At 41.0% G+C, this 27,174-nt stretch overlaps 1 protein-coding gene across 3 annotated transcripts in view; it reads right to left on the bottom strand.

Moving 5' to 3' along the window:
* The window catches only part of DIPK1A (divergent protein kinase domain 1A), a 253,970-nt gene that overhangs the window by 59,421 nt on the left and 167,375 nt on the right, over window positions 1–27,174 (bottom strand). For all 3 annotated transcript variants that reach the window (XM_082265810.1, XM_082265811.1, XM_082265812.1), the window contains one exon: window positions 16,947–17,040. In XM_082265810.1, the coding sequence (XP_082121936.1) occupies window positions 16,947–16,949 (3 nt within the window). In that variant the 5' untranslated portion in view covers window positions 16,950–17,040. The remainder of the gene's footprint in view (window positions 1–16,946; window positions 17,041–27,174) is intronic.

Genomic DNA, 27,174 nt, shown 5'->3' with positions numbered 1-27,174 from the left:
TTTACTTACCTCGTAGCGAAGAAAATATACTTACCTTACTTCCTTCTTCCTCCTTCCTCGGCCGCGGCCCGTCGTCACTTCCTGGCTCTGCAATGATTCCTGGGAGCTGGACGTCATAGCTCCCAGGAATCATTGCGCCTGCACCGGCCCCGACGTCAGTTCCGGGTCACGCGCGTCACCCCCTTCTAAACAGCTTCTGGGCATGCCCAGAAGCTGTGGAGGGGTGACGCGCGCGACCCGGAAGTGACGTCGGGGCCGGCGCAGAGCATCGTGGGACCACAGAAGGCGGAAGAAGACGCCGAAGAGGACGCGCTGGCTTCAAGCTGCCCACATCTGAGATGGCAGCGCTGGACAAGACGTTTGCAAGGTAAGTATTTCGTCTTGCAGGTAAGTGCAACCCGGGACAGATCAGAGGCTAGCCATTGTGGAATGCACTAGCCCTGACTGTCCCGGGGGTATTAAAAAAACAAAAAACAAATCCAGGGTGGAACTCCGCTTTAAGTGCTTCAAAAGGATGGGTAGCTCACAGCAACCAGGAAATTTTCAAAAAGGCTCGCACCCCAGTGAGGTTTCCAGAAATGCTCCCCTGGCTGCTCCAGTATCCAGACAGGGAGAAAGCACTAATATTAAATGAGGGTTTTCGTTTCGGATTCCTTTTACCACCATTTCGTGGACTAGGTTGTACCATACACAGGAATTTGAAGTCCGTTGTTGGTCTGCAGGATATAGTGGAAGAAAAAATTTCTAGTGAGTTAAGGGAAGGCAGGTTTGAGGGTCCATTTTTGGAACCACCTTTTAAAAATTTTAGAGTATCCCCTTTAGGAATTGTCCAAAAAAAGGAGCCGAACACCTACAGGTTGATTCATCACCTGTCCTACCCAAAGGATGGCTCTCTTAATGACGACATAGATGAACAATTAGCGTCTGTCCAATACGCTACTTTTGAAGACGCGCTAGAGAGACTTCGTTGGGCAGGACAGGGGGCGCTTCTGGCAAAGGCAGACATAAAGTCTGCCTTTCGCCTGCTACCTATTCACCCTTGCTCTTTCAATTCATTGGGTTTTTATTTTAATGAACGTTTTTATCTTGACAAATGCCTCCCAATGGGCTGTTCATTATCTTGTTTTTATTTTGAGACTTTTTCCACATTTTTGGAATGGGTGGTATCCCAGATCTCAGGATCTCATCTTTTGGTACACTACCTAGATGACTTCCTTTTTATGGGTTCCGCCTCTTCAAACACTTGTGCTTTGTTGTTGAATGTATTCATGCAGGTTTGTGATCATTTTGGGGGTCCCCTTAGCACGGGAAAAGACCGTTTTTCCATCCAGCTGTATAGTGTTTTTAGGTATCATCATAGATGCTGATCGGATGGAATTCCATTTACCAGAAGAAAAAATTGAAAAACTTCGCAGAACTTTGTTGTGGGTAATTCGGCGCAAAAAGGTTTGTTTAAAAGAACTGCAATCGTTATTAGGTTTGTTGGCTTTCGCCTCCAGAGTGATTCCTATGGGTAAGATCTTCTCTAGGCGAATATACGCAGCAATTGCAGGGCTTAAATCCCCTACATCACATGTTAAAATTTCTGAAGAAATGAAAGAGGATTTTTTAGTATGGCTGCAATTTCTTCTATATTTTAACGGGTCAACGGTTTGGCAGGAAAAGTTTATATTGGATAAAGATTTCCTGTTTTATACCGTCGATGCAGGTTCCAAGGGTTTTGCTGCAATCTGGCAGAACCGCTGGTGTGCTTCTGGGTGGTGCGACAGGTGGAAGGCGTTAGGTTTTACCCGCAACATCGTCTTATTAGTGTTGTTTCCCATAGTGGTGGCCCTTGAACTGTGGGGCCATCACTTTAGGAATAGGCGTATAATGGTGAGGACGGACAATAAGGGTGTGCTTTTCGCCATAAATTTCCTCTAAGTCACCTCCGGTCACCATTATGCTCCGGTATCTGGTAGCAAAATGCTTTTTTAACATTTGGCTAAAAGCATCTTTCGTGCCTGGAAAAGACAACACTCTAGCTGATTGTCTGTCTCGTTTTCAGATGGAAACATTTTTTCATTTACTACCAGAGGCAGACACAGCCGGACACCTCTGCCCCGATCATCTCTGGAATTTGATTTGACAGCTATTTTTGACAACATTGATAAATCGCTGGCTCCATCAACATTGGCTGGATACCGATCGGCCTGGTTGCTGTGGCTACAGCATCTGAATTCCCTAGGTTTGCTGAAGACTCCTTCTCAGAAATATTGGTGCTATCTTTCTTAAATTCCCTTTTTAAGCAGCAATTGTCGTGGTCTCACGTGAACAAATTACTAGCGGGGGTGTCTTTTTTCAACAAACTGCAAAATCATCCTGGTTGTTTTTCTTTCTTTTCCGTGCATCAGGCCTTGAAAGGTTATAAAAAGGAACATTTCAGGCTTGATGGTAGGAAACCCATTTCTCTAGAATCATTAGTCTCTTTATGCTCAGCTCTAGACGGGGTTTGTTTCTCGAGATTCGAGGCTCATTTGTTTAGAGCCGCTTTTTCGGTGATGTTTTTCGGTGCCCTCAGAATTTCAGGAGCTAATTCCTGATAGGCGGTTGGGTTTTCATGGTTTGAGGATTCAGGATATAAAAATTTTTGCTTCCAGTGTCAGCATTTTTTTAGCTCACTCAAAAACTGATCAATTAGGGGTTGGGTCAAGTATAATTTTGCATGAGTTTAAGAATGCTTCAGTCTGTCCAGTTTTACTACTTTCTAATTTTGTTGCGGTTAGACCCGCCCAGAGCGAGGTTTTATTCATTCACGAATCTGGTAAGCCCCTCTCTCGTTATCAGTTCTCCTGTGTTTTAAAAATGTGTTTGAAATCTTTGGGTTTAAGTGCCGACAACGTATCTACTCATTCTTTCCGTATAGGGGCTGCCACGGAGGCAGCCAAGTTGGGTCTGGGGGGGGGGGACTCGGTCAAAAAGATTGAGAGATGGTCGTCAGACAGTTTTAAGTCATATATCCGCCTTAACACTTCTATTTGATTCTAGGCAACAAGATCTCTGTATGGATCCTCGGACACTCTTATATACATTGGGCTTATCAACGAGCTATGAAGAGGGTCTACACGGAGAATCTAGGATTGGACAGGAGCAAGTACCAGGTTTTGTGGTTCAGTAAGCGGGGTATGGGTTGGTCGGAATTGGTTCCGGCGGTTGACATTTTAATCTTACAGTTTCCTGCCCCTGAGATACTAATCGTTCACCTTGGGGGAAATGATTTGGGAAAACAAAAAACGCTAGATTTACTTTTTAGAATTAGGGACGATTTGGGTCTTATTCAGACTAAGTTACCTAATACTATTCTTGTTTTTTCAGAGGTGATCCCGCGGCTGGTGTTTTTTAAATACCAGGGTCTGAGGCCTTTGGAAAAAATGAGAAAACGCCTAAATAGGGGGCTAGCCAAACTTCTGAAGGAATTGGGTGTCATTTCTTTTAGACATTCAGAGCTCGAGGGCGGTTTAGAGGGGCTCTATTGGAAAGATGGGGTTCACCTCTCAGAAATCGGTTTGGACATTCTTAACAACAACTTGAGTTTTTGTATTGAACAGGCCGCGCGTTGGGTTGGTGGTGACAGGCGCAAAGGTGCTGCCTGTCTGGTGGAAAATGTTGATTTAAAAAAAAATTAAAAAAGATATTTGGTAATAAAATTAATTGTAATGTTATTTATTGTCAGCCCGAGCCGTGGTGGCTGGGCTGGTTCTGGACGTTTTAAAGTGATTTTTAAACAAAGTCTTAAGTATGTTTTTATTAAATTCGTGTTAAAAGTCAATAATAAAAAACAGCCGCGACCTTTGTCCAAACCTTTTTCTTGTCTGGTGTTATTTATTTATTTATAATTATTTAAAATATGTTATAGAATCCTGCTTCCCATTCCCATATGGATGGCAAATAAACTACATTAACAGAACCATCTTTTGCCATCTTGCACTGGCTATTTCAACCATCTATGTTTAGTAATGACAGCTGTTTTTGTTCTCATAGTCACTCCTGTGTAACAGTCTTGTCAACACTTAGTGGTCATGTTTCCCCATAACCACAACTTTCTATCAAGCTGCAAACACACCAGCTGGAAGTGTGCCAGGCAGCATCTATCGCTCTGCTGGTCACCCAAGATAAAGAGGACCATCATTTGTGACATGTTGCTTCTTCCGCTGTCCTCCTACTTGCCATGATCAGTAGCACACTAACTTGTAATTAAGTTTTAATTTTCTCTTTCCATTTGGGAAATTTTCTGTACCTTTATAGGTTTACTTTATGCTGTGCTATTTATTGTGTTGCTGTTTGCTTTTACTCATTTCAATTTCTCTGTTTAATTTTCTGCACACACTTTGGAATTCAGGATGGCGCAGTTAGAAGAATTGAAATGTTCATGTACACTGTTCTTTTTATTTGTTTTCTGCTGATTTTATTGACCAAATATATTTTTCTCAATTCACTTAAGTATTTATTGCATGTGCATAATTTCACAAAGATGACTGCATAATTTTTCACTTGCTAAAATACTAACACCTTCTGAAAGGAACAAACAGTGAGATCCTCACAGGTGTCTACCAAGGATTGCAGAAAATGAAGCCATAGATCATTAAATAGCAGAGATCATTAAACCCTTGTGATGGTGAAATTAATATTTACTTAATATGGCTCATTATGTATAAAAATGCCTCCAAAACCTGGTTAACTGGCCATATAAGGACACAAAGATGGTTTTACCTTAACTGACCTATTGCTGAACAACGCCCCAGACGACGTCAACCTATGACAAAACACGTTGGGCGGTACCAGAGGCCATTCTCTCTACTGTCAGCGCTTATATCATTTAACATGCCTGATCGCTCTGTTTACATGTGAGTGCACCTATTTTTAATAAACTTAATTGCAGTTTTTATAAAGTATCACGCTATGTGCCTTTGTCATCTTTCTTTATCCATTTGGCTCTTATGCATCCTTTAGGAGTGTATCCTATCGGAGACTACGAGGATTGACACCTGGCGTTCCTGTTAACCTATACGTCAAGCGTTTTTGGCCTCTCCGTTTGCTTGGGTGGCCATAGCGATTTGGTAAGCTGCCATTCAGTGTGCTCTATCCCACGGGTGATACTATAATACTAACTGTGTGAAGAGTATGGATATCTACTACATGCTGGGACTTGTGGTTCCTCTTCATTTCCACACACTTTTCCAGTGAGTTCTCTGTTACTTAAGGACTTTCATATGGACTTAATTTTCTTTATTCACCAATATGCACATTGTTTATGAATATTGATTTTATGTCACCTTTTATGGGCAGCGCTACACGTTTTTATGCACATTTATGGCTGTATCTTTCTATAGGTCTGTGTATGCTGCTTTCTTGTCGGTCACATATTTTTTTGGATTGAATTAATCACTACTGTATTTATATTCATAGCGCAGAAAGTTATCCCTTTTTTACTTAAGTATTTTTTTGCATGTGCATAATTTCACAAAGATGACTATCATTTTTCGCCTGCTAAAATACTAACACCTTCTGAATGGAACAAACAGGGAGGTCCTAACAGGTGTCTACCAAGGAGTGCAGAAAATGGAGCCACCAAGTTGAGATAAAATAATAGCAGAGATCATTAAACCCTTGGGATGGGGAAATTATTATTTCCTTAATATGGCTCATTTTTGTACAAGAATGCCTCCAAAACCTGGTTAACTGACCATATAAGGACACAACGATGATTTTACCTTAACTGACCTATTGCTATAGAAATGTCATTGTAAACTGATCATTTGTTAAAGCCCCACTAATTTCCTTTGAGGAAATGTAGGTTATCTTTCTTAAAAAGTGATATCACTTTCAAAACTTACCACTGGTTGTCGCATACTCACTAGTCCTATATATAGTACAGCTAAAACTTGTAATAGTTGGTCTCATCCCAGAGCGGTTTAATGCACGTGCCTAGTTTGATTATCTTTGCCAAGCCATGATTGGGGGCTCCATGGCAGAAAAGTCATCTATAGCTAACTATTTTACATTTGCTAATATTCATACATTTGTTATCTTTGACATTACTTAATTAAATGTTATAACTACAGGTGTTTGTGTGATCTCTGCACATCTCAAAAAACCCCAAAAGTATAAACTATCATGTAACCGTGATAAAACACCTTGGCAAAAAATGCTTTGCCTAGTTTTAACATTAATGGAATAAATCAGTCGTTATACCGACAGGGAGACAATGCTGCTCCTTTGAAGATGAAGAGTACCTAAAAGTAGTAACCCTGGGAAAAGAAAGTGCATTACTGACAGGTTCCTCGGGAAAGAGAAAATGGGAAAAGAATGATTATGACAAGAAGAGTCATTATGTATATTCATTGTTTATTGCCGATTTCCTCCTTTATATGTTTTTTTTCTTTATAATGTTTCATAACTTCATAATGTGGATGGCGCTACATTATGTTCATTGACAATATGTACCCTTACTTTCGCAAGGATTTGTACCCTGGTTTACAGCCAAAAAAGGTTAATTGTCCTAATAGCAAATGCTGGTTTTGTATACTTTAAAAAAATTCGGAATAAAAACCATTGAAAACTAAAAAAATAATTATAAAGCCACAACATGTACATGTAAGCTACAATAAATTATATTTTTGCATTTACACTTTAAGATAAAATATCAATTCATGAAAAATACATTTAAATGGTCAAAAGTCCATCCGATTAGAAGAAATAATGACTGCATACTTATTTAATATTTATGTTAGTGAACTGTAAATTCTCAAAAAAACACTAGAAGATAAAATGATGAAGGTTCGTAAATGATGCTATCATAGAGCCTACTGGCTCTTCAATCACCATCTACTGGTATGCCTATTATGGAGACCTGTGCAATTCTAAAAAAAACACACTACAACATAATAACTGTTACTACAGCAAAACTGAAAGACGTGCCAAACGATATGAATCTGTATCCAAGTTATTTACTGAATGCGATTGCTGCCTGGTTAAATGATTATGCATCCAGCAAGTGTCGACTCCCTGCGCTTCTGGCTCTCTTAACAGTTGCTTGGTTTGCTGTGGCTTCTATTGTGCCCTTGCTTCTCTGAGTCACATTTTATCCCTGTGCTCATTTTCCAAGTAATTTATTCTTCATAAACTAAAAGAATCTCTGGTGATAAGATTCTGATTTCTGAATTTAACATATGCAAATGTAATATGAAAGCTACTACAGTTTTAAATTTCAAGAAAACCTTTCTAATCTAAATTAAGTTTCTTCCATGGAGAATCATACAATTACAACAAAAGCTATAGTTCAGCCTTTTCTATTTTTGTTATTACAGTTTAAATAATTGAAGTAAAATATCTGATTGACAGCTCAGCGTTATAGTTTCCTCTGTAATGCCAAGCAGCTAAATTATATATTACTACCAAGATGTCCCAATGGTGGTGTTACTAGGGATGGTGTCACCTGTCACGGTAAAAAATGGTGTCAACCTCCCCAATAATTTTTGCAACCTGCGTTTGGGGTGTCGTTAATTTTGCACTGACACCCCACAGGAGATCGCAAGGGCAGTGCAACTGAAATGCAGTGTGGGAAGCCGTACAGGAACGTGGCTTTCTCTCACTGCATTCTAGTGTGAAAGACCTTAAAACTGTGAAGCAGTCCTATGCAGCCGGAGATAGAGGAGCAGGGGAACTCTCTAAAGGCCTGTTCACAATGGTACGCGGTTCGGGAAAGCTGCGCTCCCTGCATGTTTCCTGCACTGCATTCCAAACGTAGAGCCCATGTAATCTGCAACAGGTAATATACATATAAATTATAATGCGACTCCATAATAAAGTATAATGTTACTGTAACCAATAAATCAAATTCAATTAAGTGTGAAATCTAAAATGATTCATGCATACACTAGAACATTAATATATCAAAATCCGTATTAAATACTTGTGTAATTCCATGATATTACTATATTCAATAAAAGAACATCCAAATAATCAAATTAATTAAAATGTGAAATAGAAAATATAAATGCACTAACACATCAATCTATCAAAATCCATGTTAAAATGATTGTGTAGTACACCGATATCAATAAAAAAATGCTAAACTTCCAGATGTGTATATAAGTCCGTGATATTTTGAGTAAAATTGATTGGTCCCAATCACCAGTGCTCTATTGACAATTAAATAGACAATCCGTAGCTTTAATGCTGTGGAGTGGTTTGTCTGGTGTTACACCTCCCCTTTTGTGGCTCCCCTTAGGGTATATGCTCACCTTATGGGATGTGATCTCGCACTTAAGCTTGGTCAATACCAGCATATATTTTCCAATAGGGAAAAAATGGATGATTTCTTCCAGGGTATAGGTTCCCAATCAGCAGGTGGTAAGCTCAGCAATATAAAGATCCATGGTGCAAGTACCATTTATATAAAAATTTATTAAAAAGATTTAAAAGCACTCACATGTTGCTGGTGCTAAAGCGCACCAATCTATTCAAACAAATGTTGTACAATAGCTGGTCCGTAAAAAAATGCAGCTGCTTTCATATGGATCGGTTGATACTCTGTTCACCAACAATAGCCTGGCCCCTCCCGTACGCGTGATGGCACTGGGATTATGTGCCTTCCTCAGGGCGATCCCTGGTTCACGGACCAGCTATTGTACAATATTAGTTTGACTAGACTGGTGCGCTTTAGCACTAGCAACATGTGAGTGCTTTTAAATCTTTTTAATAAATAATTTTTATATAAATGGTACTTGCACCATGAATCTTTATATTTCTTTCCCTACGTGAACTGCTGAGCTTACCACCTGCTGATTGGGAACTTCTTCCTCGGAAGAAATCATCCATTTTTTCCCTATTGGAAATCTATGCTGGTATTGACCAAGCTTACGTGCGAGATCACATCCCATAGGGTGAGCATATACCCTAAGGGGAGCCACAAGAGGGGAGGTGTAACACCAGACAAACCGCCCCACAGCATTGAAGCTACGGATTGTCTATTAAATACTTCCCATCCGCGCTACAGCCTATATACGGCTGCAGCGCGGACTCGAATTTTCGGGAGGCCGTTTTTAAACGGCCTCCCAGTGACACGCCCCCCGCGCGCTCCCGCGAGCGCGCAGCGGGGAGAATCTGTGTCGGCCGTGTCCCTTGGACACGGCCGATCACAGATCGTGGTGAATGGCCAATCACAGCGGCCATTCACCACGTGATCGGATCATCCAATGAGAGATGATCTCATATGTAAACATATGAGATCATCTCTCATCGCCGGCGCTCCTTCCTCACACGGAGCCTGCAGTGTGAGGAAGGAGGGAGAGCTGCACAGCGCCAGGGACAAAGAGACATGTAATCAGGGCACTGATCACCAGTGCCCCGATTACTACAAGGTAAAAAACATACACAGTGCCCCCCCATCAGTGCCCACAGTGCCCGCCATCAGTGTCCCCCATCAATGCCCACAATCAGTGCCCATAGTGCTGCCAGTCAGTGCCCATCAGTGCCTGCTCATCTAGGCACTGATAAGCACTGACTGGCAGCACTATGGGCACTGAGTGTGGGCACTGATGGTGCTGCCCATCAGTGCTCATCAGTGCTGCCCATCAGTGCCACCCGTCAGTGTCCATCAGTGCCATCCGCCAGTGCCCTTCAGTGCCGCCTCTCAGTGCCCAGCAGTGCTGCCCGCCAGTGCCGCCTCTCAGTGCCCAGCAGTGCCACCTCTCAGTGCCCAGCAGTGCCGCCTATCAGTGCTCATCAGTGCCGCCTATCAGTGCTCATCAGTGCCGCCTATCAGTGCCACCTATCAGTGCCGCCTATCAGTGCTCATCATTGCGGCATATTAGTACCTCCTCATCAGTGCCCATAAGTGCCACCTCATCAGTGCCCATAAGTGCCACCTCATCAGTGCCCATCAGTGCAGCCTATCAGTGCCCATCAGTGCCGCCTCATCAGCGCCCTTCAGTGAAGGAGAAAAATTTATTTTCAAAATTTACTCACAGAAAATAAGAAAAACTTTTTTTTTTTTTTCAAAATTTTCTGTCATTATTCTTTTTTTTTTGTAAAAAATAAAAAACCCAGAGATGATTAAATACCACCAAAAGAAAGCTCTATTTGTGTGAAAAAAATGATAAAAATTTCAAATGGGTACAGTGTAGCATGACCGCGCAATTGTCAGTCAAAGTGTGACAGCGCTGAAAGCTGAAAATTGGCCTGGATGGGAAGGGTGTTTAAGTGCACAGTAGGCAAGTGGTTAATTGTTAATAGAGCACTGGTGATTGGTACTAATCATTTTTACTCAAAATATCATGGACTTCTATACACATCTGGAAGTTTCGCATTTATTTATTGATATCAGAGTACTACAAAAGCATTTTAACACTGATTTTGATAGATTGATGTTTTAGTGCATTTATATCTTCTATTTCACATTTTAATTCATTTGATTAATTGGATGGTCTTTTATTGAATATAGTAATATCATTGAATTACACAAGCATTAAATACGGATTTTGATATATTGATGTTCTGGTGTATGCATGAATCATTTTAGATTTCACAATTTATTTATTAGTTACAGTAACATTATACTTTATTACAGATTCACATTATAATTTATATATGCGCAGCACTTTTATATACATATTACTAGTTTCGGGCACTTACCATAAAGGGGAGTGATCAGTGCAAGTAGCATTAAACACTGTTATTTACATAGTAGCTCAAGGGATTATATATATTGTAATCTGCATCAGGTGTCAATGCAAAGTTCAGGACACTTCAAATGCAGGTCGTAACTGCAGAGCGTTTGCCCCAACAGGATCGCATGGTACAGAAGTACCATGCGATCCAGTTGTAGTGCATTTCCAAAAGTGGTACATGCTCTACTTTTTGGATGGTGTGGTGTGATTTCAGCCTATTTGAAATGTATTTTCTGAAATTGCACTGCACTTGGATCTCATTTGAATTGCACAGAAATGGAAAGCATTTCATTTCCTATGCGATTCATAGTGTAAATGGGCACTTAAGCTGTGGAAAACAAACAATTAACAAAGTTTAAAAAGAGCCTAAAACAAAAACTTTAAGGCACTCACTTAAAGAGAACCGATCATTAATTACACAAAACTGTGTGAAAGATGACAAGCAAGCTCAGATCTGAAAGGGTTTCTTAAAATGTATCTCTGATATCGAATTTATTTTGCTGCAGCTAGTTCACACATGCTCTCTGCCTGCATAAAGCAGATACTGGGGCCTAGTTAAGACTAACTGGCTCCTCAATGTGCTGTACGAACTTACCCTCCATTACATACTGTACAATATCAAACACATCCTGTTCTGTACAGTTAACTCATTATACAAATGGCATAGATATATCTGCTAGCAATAGCATTTAAAACTTTCTTTAAATTACTAACCCCATGTTCATATTCCATAGATCATATGTCCCACATGCAAAGTGCATCCATATGAGAAAATTAAGCCCATAAGAGGGTAGTCAGCATGCTGGGTTTTGCATCAGAATTCAGGTGAATTATCAGGAGTTGTAGAATGGGGGGTAGGCTGGGGATAGATATGTACATGGCTTCAAATCTGTAAAATAGGAATAAGATGCCCTAACACGCACAATCTTCTTGTATGCTTTGTATAAGCTTGAATGTCTACCTAAAAGTTGCATTTCAGATTTAGGCAGGGCACCTGCTGGCTTCTTGTAACTTTTAAGAACTGCATCAGATCACAGCCTGAATGGGGAGGAGAGCCAGCCAGTGCAGACAAAGAAGGGATCTATCACCACTTAGAGCGGAGATGCCGACTGCTGTCAAAGTTCTGCCTCCTGGATCAGCTCCTGTGATGAACAGCCTACTGGTCCAATGCTGGGGAATTGGACCAATAGGACGTCTATGATAGGAGCCGATCCAGGAGGTGTAACTTTGATTGACATCGGCTGGCTTCTCATCGGTGATAGACCCCCTTCTCTGTCATTTAGGCTGTGATCAGATGCAGTGTGTCACAGGCTGATTGCTTCTCCACCACTTCCGCTGGCCCTGCGTGTCTGTGGCGGGAAGCAGTGCAGCCTTTCAGTGGGCATCAGAGCAACCAAGCAGTTCGCCCCTGGTGTCATCCCTCTAGTGGGTGTCACACCCCCTTAGTGACGCCACTGTTTGCCAAACATATCTTTAGTAAAGAAACTTCTACAAATAACCAAATGCATCTTGTGTGGCAAATGATAACCATATGCCACAGCCACACTGTAAGTTCAAGCTGGCCTGCCAAATGTGTATTTATGAGCCTGCTAGGGATATGTGGGGCTATTAGAATTTTAGCTCATGTGTGGCCCCTTTACACATGAATGTCATAGTTGAATAGGTTTAAGCTAGGATATAATAAAAAACAAACAGTTACCACAGTGCAATGAGGTCTTTTATACAGCATTAAAAGAGAACTCCAGTCTGCCCAGTTTCGGTCTCATCTGTTTGCACCTCTAGAAGAAACGTGTGCTGCTTTTTCATTTCCTCCTCTTCCACTCCCCATTGTTTGCCTTTAAATTTTCAATGAAGGGCATTGCAGCAGATACACTCTTGGTCTGCAAATACCCAGTCTGCTACAACACCCAATGATTGCCTTAAATAGAGGGTGTCAATCACTGCTGCTGTGTCTGTGGTGCACACATATTCCATAGAGACAGTTTTTTTCTGGATGAGAAAGGGTTACTACAGAGGACTCTATGTGCAGTGAACAGTATGCTATAAGTTGTTATATTGTTCTCAATGTGTAAATGCAATGTTCTTTCTCAGTGAATAGAATGAATTGCTGTATGCGCAAATATCCACTTAGGCAGAACCCGGAGTATGGAAGAGGTGCTTAGAGTTGTGTCCTATGTTGTGTGCAGTGTGATCTGGATTGCAAACACATGCAACACACAGCATCTGATTTACTGTCTTTTACGGTTTACATTTAGGCAAAGCTGTGTGCATTAGGGTAGACATGATGTCTGCTAAATGTCAATCACTGTTGAGTGGGCGTTACTGCAGTAATGTGCTGGCTCCATCTGACTTCTCCTACAGGCCAGTGCACAGAAAGATGACAAAAAAACATTCATGATATTCATTTAACCTTTTTTTCCTCCAATTTTATTGTTAAGAAAAACCAAATAACTGTTAAAATAAGAAAAAAGTTACATGTGAAGGGGCAAGGATAAAAATAGATTTCTGCAGATTCTTTTGCTTTAATAATAGTTCAATATTGCTTAAATATTATTGTTGAAATTGTCAATTTTAAGAAAATTAATGTAAACTTGTGGTTATCTGAACCCAAACTACGACCTGCATCTAATAGCTTCCAATTAGATTTCTGATTGTTGCTTTGTAGTGTGTTACAACTTGTGCACACAATGTGCAGTGCAACACAGTTGTCAAAGGAGCCCCGAAGAACAGAGGATATCCAGAACAGCTTTTTAGGCTGAAGAATTTCATTACAAAAAGTTTGGTGGGCTATACACAATAGTTCAATCAATATTCTGTATTGGTGTAGTAATACAGCTGTCTAGCCTGACACTTTTAATTTGCTAAACGCTAATGTACCATGAAAATCATCTACCCCATAAGGGGAGGAGCATTCAATGCAAATGGACATACGCTGAACTTTAACTAAAATATGTTATTTTTGCAATGTTTGTCAATCAGCTTCCTGGGCTGTGGGCTGACCTGCCACCTTCCAGATGTTCATACTAACCACTCAGTCCTACACCAATCTTAGTATTGTGTAGAGAGGCAACCCCAGGTCACTGTGTGTGTTAGCAATCAACGCCTGGTTTTGATTAAGGCTCCTTTCACACAGTGTGTCCGTCAAACAGACTCCGCTTTTCTCAGCGGGGGATCGAGCCGCCGATCCCCCAATGAGCAGGAGAATGACAGCTGTTCTCTGCGATGTGTGCAGAGACACAGCTGTCACAGCCCCATAGATCTCTATGGGGGAATCGGATGGGAACGGAGCGTCGGTCCGTTCTCATCCGATTCTATCCGATCCGCTGGACGGATGGAAAATAGGGTTTCCATCCGTCCAGATTTGACGGATCGGATGTCAGCGGACATGTCTCCGCTGACATCCGATGCCCCATAGAGATGCATGGGGGGACCGTTCAGATCCGCCATAAAAACGAACAGGCGGATCTGAACGGTCCGCCTGTGTGAAAGGGGCCTAAGACAGGCCTGCTGATTGCACACCTGTGGGCTGGGTTCATATTATTTCCAGGGTTAGCAATCAGGGCTCCCAGTTGGAGACAGCTGCACCCGGGCAGACAGGAGGTCTGGCCCAGGAGTCAGGAGGACTCCAACCGACAGACACGAGATCTGTGAATGGGAGTCAGGAGGGCTCCTACCTTCCCTGAGTGAGAGAGGCCACAGTTGGCAGCCAGAGCGTACAGGTCTGCAGGAGGCAGATGTAGTCCACAACAGCGCAGTATGAAGCTGATCCCAAGGAAGCTACAAGGGAGCTTGGCCAAAGGATACTTGTGTTAATCTGAGGATCAGACCTAAGGCCTACGTGTGAGGCCTGAAACAGCCGTGTGGCATGTGAGTAAGCCAGGAGGCTGAATTTACCATATACAGTAATGGTGGAACCCCTGCGAGGGAAATTGCTGTGGTTTTGTGAATTTTCCATTCTTTAAATAAAAATGGGCTGCCATGCCTTTTAAAAGCGCAGCCTGGACTGACACTACTTCTTCAAATCGCATGCACCATTTGAGTTCAATCGCCCTGAATCGTTACAATTGGTATACAGAAGATCAGAAGGGGTGAGAAAATCTCAAAACTATCTAGAGGGGTTGAAATTCGAATGTAACCGCATCCTGTGATTTGTTGTACCCATGTACCGGAGGAAAAATGAAAAAGGTATTTAATGCTGTAGCCTGTCCTATAGCATTATGGTCCCTTGACGTGTACTTCAACTCCAGACATTCCTCTTACTTTGCAATGCAATTAAAATGAAAGGTAAATCAGAGCGATAATTAGGCTCATGTAACTTGGGGCAGTCATGTGATGTACTCCACTGGCAAGTTTTAAGTGTCGCATTGCAACAGAAAACTAGCTCTCTTGCCAATGTATAACCTAGACCTGTCTCCCTGTTGGAGTACCGCTCAAAGAAAAAACATTGATCGAATTTTGCATAATGTCAAACATCTGACACCTTAGCCTGACAGATAATTCAATACATTAGTTCCCGTAATGGTATAACTCCAGTGAATCACAAATCCTTGACTATCTGTTGCTTTATTACAAAAAAAAGTGCAGTTGCTGAGGGCAAACTGGTCTTCAACGGCTGGCCATGATCATAAAACGGATATTACAAGCAATGAATCTAGGTAATGTTCATTGATCTGTGATAGAGCGTCCTAATTCAGCCTGGATTTGGGGAAACGTTATGAAGAGCTTTGTGAGTAAAAGGTAATTCTCTGTGTGAAGAAGCACTTCATCAGCCACTTCTCCAGATGGAATCATTTTACTCTAAGAAGAAAACGTTAGAAGGACGCAGCGTTGTATGACAAGCTTGGCGTCACGTATCACTGCAGTGTTGGAAAATATACTTTTTGGTCTTTGCAGCTGTAAACCGAATCTGACTTTTCTGGCTGAATCTAGAACGTAGCTCTCTTTTTATATACAAATATATGGGGGATGTGATCTTACCCACATATGCTAATGTTGTAAAAACCTGCAGCAAAGTATTTTTCCCTAAATATGCAGGTTGTGCAATTATGCTTTACAGATCCTCTTGTTTTGCTACAAGTGTTTGGACATGGGGCATCCACTGCAAGTATTTATCATTGAACAAAACCTATTCAGTTACGGTTATATAAAGAAGAAAACAAGAAATATGTGAGGCATTTTCTGATTTTAATAGTTGCACAGTATATGGGAATAATCAGATGTCCACCCATTGTTAGCTCTTCCATAGGCCCCTTCCACACGGGTGGTGCGCCCGACGGACTCAGTTTTGTTCAACGGGGATCGATCCGCTGATCCCCACTGAGCAGGCGGATGACAGTTCGGTCTCCTTTACTTTGCAGAGATGGAGCGGTCAGAGCCCTACTCTCCTCTATGGGAGATCGGATGAAAACGGACCACCTATCCATTTTCATCCGATCCTATCCAATCCTCCAGACGGAAGGAAAATAGGGTTTTCATCCGTCCGGATTTCAATCACAGGATCAGATCAGATAGTAGCGGGTGTCAGCGGAGATGTCTCCGCTGACATCCACTGCTCCATATGGGTGCATTGAGCATCCGATCAGGTCCGCCTGAAAAACTAGCAGGCAGACCTGATCGGAAAGCCCGTGCGAAAACATTGTGACTGATCTATCAGAGGTAAGAACCATCAAAGTCTGTATTTGCACTCTATTGATCCTTCCTCCCATCTGCATTGATATAAAACTAGCTAAATCAGCTGAGGTAACTTGCAAGTTTTGGAGTAGAGATGGGCTCAGGCGTGTTCGGGATCCTAGTCCCAACCCACCTGCCCCGATTCAACCAGGAAGCCAAAACTGCACGCCGCTAATCACAGGCATTGAGACACATTCTAGTCTGTGCAGCTGCAGATCGGGAAGGGTCTGTGATTAGTGGTGTCTCGGCTTCCTGGCGGGATCGGGCAGGTGGGTTGGGACTAGGATCCCGAACATGCCTGAGCCCATCTCTATTTTGGAGTATGCGGACCTCAGCGAGGTTGGCTTAGTTGGTAGCGGATTTTATTTTTTTGCGAAACATTTAGCAAGGATGCTTACTGCACTGTCTAACAACTACTAGAAAGAATGTAATAAAATGAGTGTAGGCAAGATGATCATGCAAATATGCCACAAAAGGGCAAACGTAAATCATAACTTAGCATTTATTGAAAAACACATAATACAAAATTAAGGGGAAATCCCTTAACCTCAGGCAACACAGTCTTACCATTAAAGATGATGAGCTTGTGGGTACGGCTTCAGATTAATGAGGTGACAGCACTGGTGCTCCTCCTAAGTGTGTTTGCATGGATGCATCGGTCCTGGAGAGGAAAACAAAATATTTCACTTACATAAAACTGCAGCATGTATTACTATCAAAGTGACACTGCTAGGCTTGAGGCATGCCGTGGAAAAATATTATTGCATTTTAATTTTTTTATACAGTAAAAGTTTTCAAGTTGTAATAAACCATAAATATGAAATAATTTTGTAAACTTTAATATTAAAGAGTAAAGCAGTTCACAACCAAGCAGATCAGACTTTTCAGCAATCTTCTATTTAACCAATATATGCATCCACTGTTCTGTGTATGTCAGCCACAATCACTGTTACTGCCTCATCTCCACTTTATCAACATAGGTCATTAGTGAATGGATAACATTTTCCAGCTCAGTGTATCTCCTGCAGTGTCATGCTCCAGGGGTATCTCAGTTACCATCATGTTTGTGCCATTTAAGATGATATATTGTCACATAGTTGGCTGGAATAGGGTTAAAGTGGACATTAACTCAATAAGTAAATATCTGCTATGGTATGGGGAACATTTAGGAATGTTCTTTGGGCCAGAGCGGCAGTGTTAATTTTGTCTGCAAATTTTTTATTTTTTTTCATCAGCGAAACTAACACTATTTTAGTTAACTAAAATGCAAATAAAACAATTTAAATGACAAAAAATATGACCAAAACTAAAATGGCATTTTAGTCAAAAGACTGACTAAAACAAAATTGAAATTTAACATCAAAATTAACACGGCACTACCACATAAGAATAAGTACAGGGCATCAAATAAAGCTGCTAAAAAAAAAAAAAAAATCAGAAAAAGCCTTTTCTTATTTGTTTTTTCTTAATATTTAATGTTGATATTATACTGCATTAGGGTAATGTGTGCAATGGCATTACAGCCAATAGAGTTTACAGTTTTTTTGGGGTTTTTTAGATTTTAAAGTTATACAAAGTTTATGAAATGTACTTTTATAAAGAGGTTATATATCACAACTGCTGTGTCTGTAGTGCATGTTCACACCTTAATGTGTTACTAAAACCAGGACCATGCATTCACTATATCTGGTCTCCCACAGGACATGGAAACGCAATAGTTTTAGTAACTATAAACTGCTAATTACCTTTTTTTCATCAGCAGTTAGAGAAGTCTTGTGACTTCTATCAGTGTCTGGTTAAAGCTTGTAGGAGGAGTTTTCATTCTGCTCTGACTGTCCTATAAGGCTGCAGGACCCCAGCCCTCTATCTGTACAGTGTTGATTGGCCCTGTTCTGATCACATGCACTCTTCAAGGCAAAAAAAAAAAAACGCACACCAAACTGAGCATGTGCAGCCTGTTCTCGAGCCTTTGCTCCATCAGGAGATGGATTGGGGACAGTGGAAGAAGGGAAGGAACAAAGACAGGATTAAACAGCTTTTTTACACAATGCAGGGGATTAACCTCTTAGGTTCCACAGTATAACAAGCATGCTTTACTGCATATACAGACTGATTTTACTGATGTGGGTATAGTAACACTTTATTACCATAAACAATAACATGTTATTAGATTTTTATTCCAGGAGTATATAATTAGTTTGGCAATTCTAGAGAAATTAATAAATAATGCATTACACTTTAACTAAACCCATTCAATTCTAGTCGACTAAAACAATTCAGATGACTAAAACTAAAATGGCATTTAAGTCAAAAGACTAAACCTAAATCAAAATTTGACGTCAAAATTAATACTGCTAAGTAGTACCCTGAAAAATACCTTTTTGTCTGGAATTCCTTCTTGGGGAAAAAAAAAAAAAAAAAATATATATCTTTTAAGAAGTGAATCTGCCTATGCACACCTGTACCTACAGACTCATAGCTGTATATCTGGAGTGTGCGGCCACTGCTGCCTGTGGCTACTAGTGTTAAAAGATTTAGAGTGAGATTTTTTGATGACATTACTGTGCTTCATGCTGAAGGCCGAGACAAGAATAGGCAAAGCTCTGTCTCTGCCAACCAAGATGGCTGCCACAGCACAGAGACACAATGGAGAACAATGGCATGGTAAGTCCATAATGGGAAAACACCAGCTGCAGGGAGACCACAGGCAATGCTGGTGACTAGTGCTTTGCTCTCTGTCTGCCTTTTATTTTTGGACATGGCACCCAAAGTAAATTTCCTCCAAGTTATTTGTCCCAAGTCTTCAGTTATATTTTTTGTGTTCAAGCAACTGTCACCTGAGTTCATAAGTTCATATTTTTTAAAAAATCTTTGGAGTCCAATTTGGAAGTCCTAATTGTCACTACATTTTGTGAACATGCCACCTTAGTTGGCAGGCGTTTTGCTTTGTAGATATATGTATGAAATTGTAGCCTTTTCATCAACTGCAGATACAGGGACAGGAAGAGCAGGATTTCCCCAATGTGGTCACAGAGAAAATATAACCCGACAGAACTTTTAGTGGTCTGGAGTTCAGGTTTAACCGTGGACCACAAAATGTTGCTCACCTTGAGAAAGAGTGCTTCAGGTAAAACAGTGGGCTTCTTTTTTGTACTAAATAACAATATGCACACTGACAGGTAAAATGCTAGACTGTGCGGCTATTGTGATCATTTATATGAAGAACACAATAAAAATAAAAGCTCCACTAGAGGAACGGGATATAAAAATAAAAGCTTCAAGACTCTAAATTTTAAGTTCTCCTCACCTGAAACCATTTTCTTTAATAGTGCATGCTAGAAATGCCCAGCTCAGATTCCTTGCTGGATCACAAATTCTTTCCTCCCTGGAGCACAAAGAACGATATCTATGTGCTGCCAGCATTAGGTCTAAGTAATTGATGTCTATTTTTATTAGACACCCATAGTTAGTTCATGATTAAGTTCCCAGCCACAATTTACACGGTTAAGCAGCTGACAAGGTGATCTTTTTACGAGGTACCCAAGCTACCCAATCATAGAAGTTGTAGTTTTCCAATTGTGCAATGAATCTATAATCTCACACACACACACACACACACACACACACGCGCGCGCGCGCAATGGTCACGTTTTCAGAATTTATTTTCTGTGGGAAAAAGCTAGTGACTTCCAAACGCCGCTTGTCTCAGGGTTATTTACTGCACAGTTCTGAACGGAAGACCACTGATCTGAGCAAAGTGATTTTCTAATCTTAAAATTTATTTTCTGGAACCCTATCAGGAAAAATGAAAATAACATTCATTTCTTGACCTTCACATTGTCTTGTGTTAGATAGTGTCAGACCACCTGTCTGAAATCGCTCTATCTTATAAAAGTTTGGTTGCATTTCTCCAAATAATCTTGATCAGCTAAACATTAAAATGTATAGGGAGTGGGCGGTTTGGATGCACTATGCACCCTCTGCTGCAGTATAACTGCTGTTACCCTGTGACCTTTCGGATATTGCAGCCCCAATGGACATTCCATTTCTTCTGACTTAAACCCTGTTCACCACCCCCCTTTTTTTCTCCCCGTCTTCCCTTCCTTTCCCTCACTCCCCCCCCCCTCCTATCCCTCCATTGTTGTTCCCTCCCCTTGCTTGGATATTTTGGTTTTTCCCCGCTTGCCCCAGCATGGGCAGTACCGGCTGGTGTCGGAACATGTTACCAGTTGTGATTGTTTTCTCGCATGCTTATTCATTGCATTCTTGGTTGGTATTGCTCTGCTCTCTTATCCTATTTGTGTGTACATTTGATGTTCTAGTTTTTGTCTGTTATTTTAATTTATCTTGCATTGAAAAAATAAAGATTACTTAAAAAAGAAAAAAAATGTATAGGGAGCTTTTCTTGGTGGGGATACTGTGTAAAATCTACATAAACAGAATGCAATGATCTGGAAATCTCATAAACCCATATTTTATTCACTATAGAAAACATATCAAATGTTTAAAATGAGAAGATGTACCATTTTAGGGAAAAAAAGCGAATTGTAAAAATTATGGCAGCAACACATCTCAAAAATGTTGGGACATGGCCAGTTTAACCAAGGTGTAGCCTCCCCTCTTCTTTTAACAACATTCTGTAACCATCTGGGAACTGAGGGGATCAATTACTGGAGTTTTGGGAGAGAAAGTTGTCCTATTCTTGAATGATTTAGAATTCTAACTGCTCTACATTCTTCTTTGTTGTATTTTTAATTTCAATATGTGCCAAATATTTTAAGTCGGTGAAGGGTCTGAACTGCTGGCAGGCCAGTTAAAGAGGAGCTTTAGTCTACACAAAAGAAAGTTAAAGGTCAGCAGCTATAATTACTGTAGCTGCTGACTTTTAATGCAAGGAAACTTACTTTTCCAGGGGTCCAGTGCTGTCCTCACCGAGCCCATTCTTCGGGTCCCTAGCACTGGCATCTTAACTAAGGGAAACGAACTGTGAAGCCTTGCGACTGCACTTTGTGAATGGTCCTACAGTCTTCTGGGTCCTGTGATGTGTCACACAAGGCTGTGGACAAAGGGGGGGGGGACTACCTCTTAGATTTTCTAGGCAATCCGGGTGCAAGTGGGAATGGGTGCATGTCAAAACCAGGTACCCTCTCCCCCCCAAAAAACTAAGTACCAAATGGGAAGTAGGAGGGGGGAGGAAGCAAACAAGCTTAACTTCCACTTTTGAATGAAGTTCTGCTTTAAGCACCCGGGCTCTTCTATGGCAAAGCCATGCTGTTGTCATAGATGCAGGATGCAGTTTAGCATTGTCCTGCAAAAATATGCATGGCCTTCACTGAAAAGCCATCTTGATAGGGGCATATTCTGCTTTAAAAACTGGATATATCTTTCAGCACTGATAATGCCTTTCCAGATGTGCAAGCTGCCCATTCCATATGCACTAACGTACCCTTATATCAGAGATGCAAGCTTTTGAAGTGAGCGCAGATAGCAATGAGAATATGAGCTATAAGAATGTCAGATTTCAATTTATCTGACCACAGAATAGTTTTCTACTTTGCAACAGACCATTTTAAATGAGCTTTGGCCCAAAGAAGACGGTGGCATTTCTGGATCATGTTCAGATATGGCTTGTTTTTTGCATGATAGAGCTTTATCTTGCATTTTTAGATGGCACAGCCAACTACGTTCACAGACAATGATTTTTGGAAGTATTCCTGAGCCCCATGTAGTGATGTCAATCACAGAACCATGCCTGTTTTAATGCAGTGCCATCCTAAGGCCTGAAGATCATGGACATCCGAAATTGTGTTTTGCCCTTGTCCCTTGCACACAAAATTTTCTCCAGATTCTCTGATTTTTTTTTTTTTAAAAGACTTTAAATATATTAAGAAACATTATTCTAAAATTGTTCTGCAAATTTTCGATGCAGCTTTTCACAGATTGGTGAACCTCTGCCCATCTTTACTTCTGAGACACACTGACTCTCTGCCCATCTTTACTTCTGAGACACTCTGACTCTCTAAGATTCTCTTTTTTAGGCCTCATGCACACTGTACGTTTTTACAGCTGCTTTTTTTTTTTGCAGCCAGTAAACCTCCCAGGATGTTATGTGTTCATGCACACACAGGCTGTTATAAGCCATTTCTGGCAGGGGAGTTTTCTGGCTGGAAAAACCCCCAGAACTAGTGGGTTTTAGATGGAGTTTTTCAGCTGTAAAAACACCCTAACTCTAAAAAAAGCGAAAAAAAAACTGAAAAACGACAAAAAACGCAGCTATTCGGCATTTATCAACGTTTTTGAGCCATAAGCTTTTCTGGGAGTATAGTTTTGCTAAAAAAAAAGAAAAACTCTATAGCTGAAAAAAGGTAAAAAACGCTACTGCAAAAAAGCTGAAAAACACCTTCTACAGCTTTCTACTGACATTTTGAGAATGTCCAGTGTGCATGAGGCCTTCTACCCAATCATGTTGTTACTGACCTGTTGTCAATTAACCTAATAAGTTGCAAGATGTTCTTCCAGCTCTTTCTTGTTAGTACCACTTACTTTGCCAGCTTCTTGGTGCCCTGTTTCAACTTTTTTCCAGATATGTTTCTGCCATCAAGTTTAGCATTACCTTAGGTTTTTCTTTAAATGGAAAATTTTCTCCGTTTAAACATTTGATGTGTATTCTATTGTGAATAAATATGGGATTATGAGATTTGCAAATCATTGCATTCTGTTGCATTATGGAGATTTTACACAGCATCTCAACCTTTTAGGAATTAGGGTTATTTAATTACATACATTACTTCAATATACAGCACAGGTATGTCAGGAACCTTCATTCCACTATGGGACTTGAGGGTGTGTGCTTAAACAATGATTTGACAAAGAGTCAGTAGTTACAAATAACCTAAGCCCAGAGATTGATGAAGGTCATGGGAAGCCTAGAGATACTTTCAAAATGTTTTTTTTTTTGTAGTACGGTCTTGATCCAGGAATTGCATAGCAGCACTTTAGGGCCTGTAATAACAGGCTTTGTGTCTGTGATGATGCCATTCGTTTCAGACACTTGAGCTTTCAGGTGCATCGGACCCACAGTTGACCTCCTTCTGACCTACTTCAAGCAGATCAATTGTTGGAAATGCAAATCCCACTTGAAGCAAACAAAAGCCAAGCCCATCAACACAGGTCCTTTTTAGGTTCATCTAACTATGATTATTTTAAAGGCTAACTTCACCTTCTGCGCCATGTTACACCTATATTTAGGTTGTGAATAGTTGTAATGTGCTGCAAATGGAACCCCTCAAAATGCTTCTACCGGAATCAATGAAGACTGTGCCATGCACACATAAGGGTTGAACTGCAGGTCTGGGAAGTATTTAAAGCAATGTTATGCAACACTGGGCAGGCTGAAAGACCTCAACAGAGATATGAATAGGTGATTATAATATACAATTATACATAATTAATAATAATTACAAAATCGCTCCACAGGCTTTCTGCAGCCTCCAGGGAAACCGGACGATCCCATTGTAAGAGAAATATCAAATGTTGCACAAGTAATGTTTACGGAGGTTTTTGGGAGCATAATTATTGGTAGCATTGATTTGAAAATGGCCTGTAATAGTAGTGATCTCTAACAGTTTCCTAATAACGTGTCTCCTTATCAATGCCTGTCTCTTGAAGCATGGTCCCAGTCTCCAACAGTTACTATAGCATGTTGCAGTTTCTGATTATGCCCATAGTCCTTAACCATTTCTGCTGGGTGTGGTCTATATATTCTATCTGCAGCCTTTTGATGATCCCCTTCAGGAGTTGCACTTCACGGCTGATATATGAAGAGAGTTGGATCATCACTGGCCAATGCTAATGGACATAAAAACCAAAAAGTTAAAGGTAATGATGAGTCAAAAAAAACAAATAGTTTTGCATGAGGGGGAACCGATACAGTAGCTGACCATTGGTTATTGGTGCAAGGTCTGTTTTAACTACATCCTGATTCCTTTACAGCCAGGTTTATGTTTGAATAGTTTTATATTTCTACTCATTTTGCTCTTAATTGTTGACAATACTTATGATCTATAAGGACAGAGAAACAAATAACTGTCACACAAGGGGCTATGTTTTGTTTTCTTTCTACCAAACCAATCTAGGCTGTGCTTTCTACCTTTCAAGCTAAGCTATTATGTTTATTTAGAGTGACAGCAACAATCATTTATATTACAGCTTTGTTGATTACTTGAAACAGACACTGTCCATTTATTTTCTTTATTTTGACAGACACTAATTGACTGTATGGTATCTCACAGAGATACCACAGAGTGGTCATAAACATGGAAATCTCTCATCAACAGAGAAGAGGAGAGTTTAACCCATTGTTCTGTTAACCAGCACTGTGTTTCAGAGATCTTGGTCCAAAAGTAATAAAAAGGACAGCCCCTTGGTATGGTCATTTCAGATTCACTGGGGTTGATTTACTAAAACTCGAGTGCAAAATCTGGTGCTGTACATGGTAGCCAATCACCTTCTAACTTCAGCTTGTTCAATTAAGCTTTGGCAATCAGCCTTGGTTCACAATGCTACTTTGAAATCATGCTACTTCACTTGAAGTAGTACGTTTTCAAAGAAGCAGGTCAGCACGATTTCAGGTGCTACTTGGCTGACATCTGTGCCATTTCATGCACAGAAGTCTATGCAAGTCCCACCTGTAAATCGGAAAAAATAGTGCAGGAACCTTTTTTCCAATCGGTGCAGCACCGCAAAGTCGTACTGATTTGAACTGTTCCATTGCTAACAATAGTGTACGAATTGCCATGCGATGTGGAACTGTCAAATTGCATGGCAAGTCGCACTGGTGTGAACGGGGGCTCAAACCTGAAGCTAATTTGTTTCTGGTGCACAGTTGCACCAAATATTACACTCTCCAGTTTTAGTAAATAAACCCCTGTATCGGCATACATTATAATAATTTGTGACCATATATAAGGCAAGAGTCTTCAAACTTTCTAAATTAAGGCACCTTCACGGTCCTACAAACTTTATGGGGTCAGACTGTGGTCAGTGGAAGTAGAATATGTAACAGCATCATTGATAGAAAAAAAAATGACCTAGTGTCTGCATTCATTGGAAGAGGAGGAACAATAACCATCCTTTGTGTCAGTGGAAGGAACAGTGTTCCATTGTTCATGTTTTTGGGAGGAACAGTGCCCCACCACTAGCATTTGTGGAAGAAATAGTGCCCCATCATTGGCAATTGTAGAAGGAATAGTGCCCCATCATTGGAGTTTGGGGAAGGAATAATGCCCCATCATTTTGGGTTTGTGGAAGGAAAAGTGCCCAATCACTGGCGTTTGTGGAAGGAATAGTGTCCCATTGTTGGTGTTTGTGGAAGGAATAATGCCCATCATTGGTGTAAGTGGAAGGAATAACTTCCTATCAGTTTCAGTGGAAGAAAGAGTGTCCTATTATTGGTGTAGGTGGAAGGAATAGTGTCCCATCCATATGGTCAGTGAGAGGAATAGTGCCCTGTCAATAAGGTTATAAGGGTAACAAGAACAGAGCTCCATTGCTGGGGTTTGGGGTGGAATAGTGCTCCATCGCTGGTTTCACTGGCAGAAATAGCACCCAATAGTTGGGGTCAATGGAAATACACAGTGTCCCATCCATAATGTCAGTGGGCGAAATAGTTTTCCATCAAAAGTGTCAGTGGGAGGAATAGTTCCCTGTCAGAGGAAGTAATAGTGCCCCATAGTTGGGGTCAGTGGAAGGAATAGTACCCCTTTGTTGGTGTTAGAGGGAGGGATTGTGCACCATCAATAGTGTCAGTAAAAGGAAATGTTCACTAAGAGCTGGTTAAAAGGAAAGCAGGTAGCTGCATTGAGACGGCAGTTTGGGAACCACTACTATAAAGCGTTCTTGTGGAAGTATGATATACATACACATTATCTTACAAAAGTGAGTGCACCCCTCACATTTTTGTAAATATTTTATTATATCTTTTCATGACAACACTGAAAAAAATGACACTTTGCTACAATGTAAAGTAGTGAGTGTGCAGCTTGTATACCAGCGTAAATTTGCTTAAACACACAGCCATTAATGTCTAAACCGCTGGCAACAAAAGTGAGTACACTCCTAAGTGAAAATGTCAAAATTGGGCCCAAAGTGTTAATATTTTGTGTTGTCCCCATTATTTTCCAGCACTGCCTTAACCCTCTTGGGCATGGAGTTCACCAGAGCTTCACAGGGTGCCACTGAGTCCTCTTCCACGACGATATCACAGGGCTGGTGGATGTTAGAGACCTTGCGCTCCTCCACCTTGCGTTTGCGGATGCCCCACAGAGGCTCAATAGGGTTTAGGTCTGGAGACATGCTTGGCCAGTCCATCACCTTTACCTTCAGCTTCTTTAGCAAGGCAGTGGTCATCTTGGAGGTGTGTTTTTGGGTCGTTATGTTAGAATACAGTCTCCGAAGGGAGGGGATCAATCTCTGCTTCAGTATGTCACAGTACATGTTGGCATTCATGGTTCCCTCAATGAACTGTAGCTCCCCAGTGTCAGCAGCACTAATGCAGCCCCAGACCATGACACTCCCACCACCATGCTCGACTGTAGGCAAGACACACTTGTCTTTGTACTCCTCATCTGGTTGCTGCCACACACGATTGACACCAACTGAACCAAATAGGCTTATCTTGGTCTAATCAGCCTCCTTCTGGGACGACAGCCATGAAGATCAATTTGATGCAGTGTGCGATGTATGGTCTGAGCACTGACAGGCTGACCCCCCACCCCTTCAACCTCTGCAGCAATGC

This window comes from Pelophylax lessonae (genome assembly GCF_965119305.1).
Source record: "Pelophylax lessonae genome assembly, chromosome: 8".
Lineage (NCBI taxonomy): Eukaryota > Metazoa > Chordata > Amphibia > Anura > Ranidae > Pelophylax > Pelophylax lessonae.
Note: the sequence above shows the minus strand (reverse complement) of the source record. Positions and strands in the feature narration are given on the sequence as shown.